This window comes from Mesitornis unicolor, unplaced genomic scaffold, assembly GCF_000695765.1.
Source record: "Mesitornis unicolor isolate BGI_N332 unplaced genomic scaffold, ASM69576v1 scaffold28639, whole genome shotgun sequence".
NCBI classification, from domain to species: domain Eukaryota; kingdom Metazoa; phylum Chordata; class Aves; order Mesitornithiformes; family Mesitornithidae; genus Mesitornis; species Mesitornis unicolor.
The window spans coordinates 144,279-151,308 of NW_010205719.1; the positions used below are offsets into that span (position 1 = coordinate 144,279).

Below are 7,030 nucleotides of genomic sequence, written 5' to 3' on the forward strand. Positions count from 1 at the left end.
TTCAGGACTTCATACCTGTATGCAATATGATCATGGGGTACTTGTATGTAAGACCCTTGGTCATCATCATACCCGCAGTTGTTTGAACCACCGATCACACCTTGCCGCTTCTTTGCATTTGGACCCAAAAAGTATATTTCAGGGTAGCTAAAAATCTCATGATGCTCAAAAGCTGTTAGTTTTTGCATGTATTGCTTCATTGCCTGCTCTGGTGTCATAACAGTGGCTTTCACCTTCCCAGTTCCATCTGTAGATTTGAGAGAGCTGGAGCTCCCTTGTCGTCTGTGAGCACTCTCTGGCTGTCTGTCCTGAACCACTGGCAATCCAGATTTGCCTAGCGTTGTAAGTCCATTTGGCTGTGTCGTCAGAACCGTCCTCTTGTTACTGTTATCTTCAAACAGATGCTGTACCTGGATTTGTCCATGGCTACCAACATGGAGATGCTCATTCATTGTGTGCTTACTGCCTCCAACCTAAAATCAAAAAGAAATACATAGCCAGTTAACAAGAAAGGCATGGACTCTATGCTTCACCATCCATCCTGGAACCCGCCATCCTGCCTAAATCACCTTCAAACTAAGTATTTTCTTAGAAGTCGGCTGTCTACAGATAATCTAAAAAATAGAGCACATATACTGCAATACTGCTAGATGCTATTAGTTTTCCAGATCCTTGTTTCTCAAATGCTACTTTCATGAATTTCTAAAATGTTTGCAACAAGGCAATCACAGATGTGCTACCATGATAAGCTAAAAATTCCTCTAAGGAATCTTCAAGGCAACAGTCCTGTAACATCAAGAAGCTTGCTTGAGGGACATTAAATTAGACTTCACAGAACACAGTATCAGTTTTATTGATGCTGGAGATCGAGATATAATGCCTGCTAGAACTTACATGGCTAAGGCTCTCCTAGTTACTTGTTCTCAGAAATCAAGATTTTAAATTGTTCCTAAATTTGCTGTGTATCAAAAGCTCCAGATACAATTTAAAGCAATAAGGAATGTGCTGTGACATGCACAAAGAGGAAAAGAACCTGCACATTTCTGAAGTTCAAAAGAGATGCCATTCACTGTTTGCAATTGAGATAGTCACTATTCAGCACAGCATCCAGATCAATGAAGCATAAACACATCCTTTAGCACTTTCCTAAACCAGTCACATAATAACTTTTAACCAAGATGAGATTTGAGACATGATACAGATGAGTGGAGAGGAAATCTCTGCCTTGAAGAACAGACAAGTAACTTTATTTTAAACAAATGGAAAAAAGGATTAGTTGACGTTAGAAATTAGATTTGTTCTTGACAGTCTTCACAACGGAATAAACAGCGGTATTTAGCATTTTGCAGCAAAGAATCACTGGAAGTACTGGGGTGTGAAAACAACTATTGCTCAAAACCTGTTCTTTTTAAGGAGAAAGGAGAAATTTACAAGCATATACTTGCCACTAAAATAGCTGTCCTTAAGATTCTTCATTTGCTCTAAAGTAGAGGATAATCAGTTTGTCTTCTGCCTGGTCTTATACAAATGTGGGAAGAATTCCCCTGCTGTCTCTCCAGCTGATTCTTGAGTCTTAATATTTATGCCATATTCCTAACCAAAAGATCACCAATACTGTCAGACAGATGATCAAGCCAAGGTTGAGAGCACTTCTAATCTAAACCCTATTTTTCCGAGGCAGCTAAGGAAAACACTCCCTGTTCATTTAAGGTTGCTGAAATGAAATCAGAAAATGACAGTTGTGTTCTGTGATATGAGGCAATGAAATCTGTGCTGCAACCGCAGAAGTGCTTCCTAATGAGAAAACCAGGACATGCAACACAGACTCCAGCATACTTTGTGCTTCTGTCAAAGTATCAGTCTGATATGGCAGAAGCATGCTTTTGTAAATTCAGGAGGAATTGTTCCCAAGGAGTAGCCAGCTGGATACCAGCTTCATCTTTGGATAATATTTTGAAATTTGCAGCTCTGAAACTCTCACAATGTAAGAACAAGAGCCCTCAGGGATTGTTTCTGCTGAGTTCACTGCTCTTCCGATTCCATTTTGACTCACGCTGAATAACTGGTCCATTTTATTTCATCATTGCAGTTTGACTGTGTATGTTTTTTTCCAGAGCAATTTGGGCTCACACTATCAAATTTGATCTCATAGAAAGCATTACCACACAACTGCAATTCAGAGCAAAGGCGTTTGTAACATTTAAGCACAGTGAAGATACATCCACATTAATTCTCTTCCTAGTTTGATGTCTCAAAAGCACCAGGAATTACATTATCAAGGAGACTTAAGGAGCCTAGAATGCCTACAGGGAATTCCTTCAGGTCAAGTTTGAAGGGCACTGCAGTGGCAGCTTCCTGAAGGTTGCCCTGATCCTCTGTATAAACAGCAGTTACTGGAAAAAAAAAAAAAAAAAAAAAGAAACTTCGGCCCCAAAGAGCTGATACATGATGCATCTCAGAGAATCGTATCTAGTTAGTAAGATGTGTCAGAGGTTCAGCACATGCAGTGTTGCAGAACTGCATGAGAAATCCACAATGAAGCAGCAGCGTAACCACACAGACTACAAGTACTCAAGCTAGGAAATTCCAGGTACAAATGTTTCTTCTGCAACACTGGATGAACAACAAAGCAGAATATATCTGGACAAACCAGTAGTAGACAATATTCATGTACAGACAACGAGGAAAGAGCACAGGAGAGAAAGCCATCTTTAAGAATGTCTTAACCCAAGTTCTTATTGCCACAGCTCACATCTTGAATTTTTTTTCCTCACTTGAGTCACCTGTTTTCAGAATTAACTATTTTCTGCCCTTCCTAAGCAATGCTTGTTTCAATATTCCTGATTCCTGGGGAATTCTTCAAACTTCAGTTATTTGCTTTGGATCAGGGCTGGGAAAAAACCCAAACATTTACCCACTCTCAACAGGGACAAGAGTTCTTTTTTCTAAAAGCATGTTTGCAAACAAATTCTAAAGTGTAAACCATGTAGGCTCTGCTTCCTGCACCTCCAGGCAGCCTCATGGTTTCTCTTGCTGCTCAGAGGTTGGCTGGTTTTTTTGAAGCAGCAGAATGAAATCACGAGCATTATCCCAGCTTCACCCCAAATCCAGTGACCGGTTTTGCCAGTTTCTGTCAGCTGCTGCTTGGGGATGCAAATGCAGATGCAGACAGTAGCACTGGTTTTCTCTGTGGAAGAAAAGACACCAAAGTAGCACAGGCTCCATTCCAAAAGTAGTGGGGAAGAGAGCTCACTTTTCTTTCTAAAACCCCAACGGGAGTTTCAGAGCTATCAGACATCACAACTACAAAGACAATATGAAAAATGGACTTTCCCCATCTCAGGGTACTGCTTGGACAAGAATCACCACCTATTCTCTTCTATTTCTATCCTGGATGAGGGTTGGATTCTCACCAGCCCTTTGCTCTGCCTATCTACTTCTGGCTACCGGGTGTCTGAGGTTGCTGTCAAGTTCAGGCTTGCACTGCTTACAAGCTCCACAGGCTTCACCAGTGATGCTGTAAGCTCCCTGAACCACAACTAATGGGGTTGGGAAGCTATAAAGGACTGCAGTCTTCTAAGTCCAGTACCAAACTGTTCACAGTGCACAGAAGCTCCATCAGCCTTTCATCCGAAACCATAAGCCTGAAATGTTTATAAAGCATCTCCCTTTTGCTACTGCAGGTGGGCCTGTAAATTCCAGAATCAACCTACACAGGTGACAACCTGCATGCAATTACACAGCTTACTTATTATGTATTTTACTGTCTGTGCTCAGACCCATGTACACCTTCAAAGATACACACATTTTTACAGTGCACATCTTCAAAAACTTACTGATGTACACATCTCCCATAAAATATAAGGAAGTAACAGGCAAGACTGAACTCAAAGAACCAATCTTCCTCAATCTTCTGGTAACATCAATTACAAACCAGCAAATGTTACAGTAGTTTTTTCCCCTCTCAGCATTGCTGCTACAATTTTGCTTTAACTTTGGTTTGCTTTGTTTATGGAAGTTGATGGCTATGCTGGTAACATAACCTTTTGAAGTGGAGACATCAGGCAAAGCAAAACAAAAAACTCCACACTTTTTTGCAGGGGGGTGGGAGTGTTTGGGGTTTTTTTATTTTGTTTTCACAAATGGGTTTAGGGACAAAAGCAGGACAGTAACTCACTCTACTTAAGATTACAGACCTGTATCAACATAGAAGTACCACAAAACTTAGGAGTCCATCCTGCTAAGGAGAAGGCAAACTGATTGACAATTTCATTATCACTCAACCAACGCAAAGGTCTGTTACAAGACGTTCCTCAAGACTATAACCATAGGACTGGACACCACAGGAGCATACACCTCTTCTCAACTGTATCTTCCAAAAGCATCAGGACATTATGTAGACACACCATATTCCATTCATCTAAAAGTCACTTGGTGTGATATTAACACCCTATAAAACTATTCAAGACAGATATACACTTCAGCTGCATATTATTTTATTTTAAACAAAACCCCAGAAAGATTTTTATGTCAATCAGAATCTAAAAAGGTTTATAAAATGAATCTTAATAATAAAGCAACCACGACAGTCTGCTGAAATACTGCACAGGACGAAGATGTCTTTATCTGCTATTACTTTGCACAGACAACGACAAGGGAGAGTTAGTGTTCCAAAGTAGCAACTTAGTTAAAGAATAAATGTTAACAGTACATAACCCTTTCTTTACAGCATTTCTGGGCATGCCAGTTTGAGCCCTACTGTGTCTAACATGCTAGAGGCACAGGGTATCAGGTGTAGCACACTTCACTGTCTATTTTGTTGACTGCAGCCTGAACAAATGTACAAAAGGCCTTTTTTTTCCTTGATAAATGAATTCAACAGCATTCCTCTGTTCAGAAGTAAACATAGCTGCTAATTAGCACAATAACAATAATGCAGGATTATCATAATGGTTTTATTATGTGTTTTATACACCAAAAAAGACTAAGCCCTTGTCCTAAAGAGACTGTGGCTCAACAAGAGCTGTAGAAAAAACACATCATTTAGATTTTTTGCTGCTGTCGTATCTGGTTCATGTAAGCTTATTTTTTGAAAAGTTAGCTTTGACTTAATATAGCAAATATTTTCACAGACAGAACCATGTCTCAAGAGTGATACTGATTCACAAACATCTTTCCTCCTGACAGGACTGTGCAGATGCAGTGAGTCTGAATACTTCTCAGGCACCCTGCATGTATTACGAATGCTGAAACCAAAAAGCACAGTCAGTGCACACTAAACTGAATCCTTCAGGTAAGCTGAAGCATACACATATGAGAGATGTGCTCAGACATACCGCAGTCCCCAGAGTCACCAACTGTTGGAACTCAAATTTCAGAGCCCCCCCATTAAAAGTTATGATAGATTTGTATTCCCTCTAGACACAAGTTTTACATAGAAGAAGAAACATCTGAAGAAATTTAGATATATCAAAGTCCAGGTCATGACTGCATAGTTATTTCCACTCAAACATGACAGCATTTCTGTGGCAATTTATTACATGAGAACACCACAGTAGGAAGGTATTTTGTTTTTACCTGCTTTAAATCTGCTGCCCACAGCAAAAATTTGCAGCATATGACCCACGACATCTTCATGGTAACAGAGTCCAGGAATCTCTGTTCCATTATAATCTAATTTTTTAACAAAATTTTTACATTTAATTTTTTTAAGATTGAGACTGAATGACTGATGCAAAAATATATGGATAGACACTCATCCCTGGTGGCAAAAGAAAACAGGCTTTCTGTAGGGAAATCTCAGAAAGGGCTTGAAGAGGGAGGATACTGCATCATGCACTGTAAATGGGTTGTTTTTACAGTACTGAAAACGAGGAGAAAAAGATTAAGGCTGCTTTACTGCAAGAGAAACAGGATGCAGAATGCAGGAATTCATGCCAAGTATGAAAGAACAGAGATGGAGGTTAGCAGAAGACAGAGACAAGAGTCTGGGAGAGGGACTCACAGATGGGTGGGGATTTACATGAGCAGAGCAGCAGGCAAGCAAGATAATCTCTACTGCAGCATGTCAAGTGGATGTAAGAACACCATAATGAAACAGGAGAGAGTGAATAGAAAAAGGTTCTGATCATCAAGGCGAGAACTTAAGGCTTCAAAAGAGAAAGCAAGGACTTTGGAGAGGAAAACGAAGAGTACAAGCGGTTGGAAATGAGTTCATGTTTTCCACCACGAGCCAGAAAGACAGTCAAGGATGGAAGCAGATATGAATAAGGCTGGGATGAAGCCACAATTTTTTAAAAAAATTAACAAAACCTTTCTCTGGTACAATGCACAACAGCCTGCTTAGCAACAAAGGTTGCTGTGAGTGCAGAGACTGCAGCCAAAACCTCTGTCCTGTTACACGATGCCTGTGTAAAAGAGCATCTTCTCCTCTTCTACTCATGCTCTCCCATGCTATTGTAATCTACCAAACAATGAAACTACATTTGAAAGTAGGAGACAACAATTCCACTAGATTCTAGATCACACAACTCACTGCTGCAAGAAATATGACAGGTAGTGGATTTCTTGTCTGTCTGAATTAAAAGACAGTTTTAACTTCAATCTCAGTCTCTCTTCACAACTATTATACATACAATGCACGTGTTTACATCCAGCCATCAGCAGGTTTAACCACTTAAGCAAACTATTATCTTTTGAAAGTCTGAAACACAAAGAGAAATGGTCTCAATTTTTAGCTATTACAGAAGTCACATAGATACAACAGGGACGAAAACAGAGTAAGGAAATGAACACAAACAAGGAAATTGATTTAAGAAAACTGAAATGTTTCATTTTAAATAGCTCTGGTTGGAGGACACAGTGGGATGCAAAATCAACGGCTTCAGTCAGTCAGTGTCAGCTGAGGTCAGTAGGCTTAAAGTTTATATCAAAAACACAGATCAAGCCCTTTGGTTTGGTTGGTTTTTTTTTTAGGTTAAAATCCAGCATTCTGATGTCACATCTGATCCTTACCGCAAAAAGTTATGTT

The 7,030-nt window shown here is 39.8% G+C and overlaps 1 protein-coding gene across 1 annotated transcript in view; it reads right to left on the reverse strand.

The window, feature by feature from the left end:
• Positions 1-536, reverse strand: part of DYRK2 (dual-specificity tyrosine-(Y)-phosphorylation regulated kinase 2) — a 2,341-nt gene extending 1,805 nt beyond the window's left edge. The window contains exon 1 of the mRNA XM_010191508.1: positions 1-536. This exon is cut by the window's left edge and continues 1,805 nt beyond it. Within this exon, the coding sequence (XP_010189810.1) occupies positions 1-452 (452 nt within the window). The 5' untranslated portion in view covers positions 453-536.
• Between the last annotated feature and the right edge of the window lie 6,494 nt (positions 537-7,030).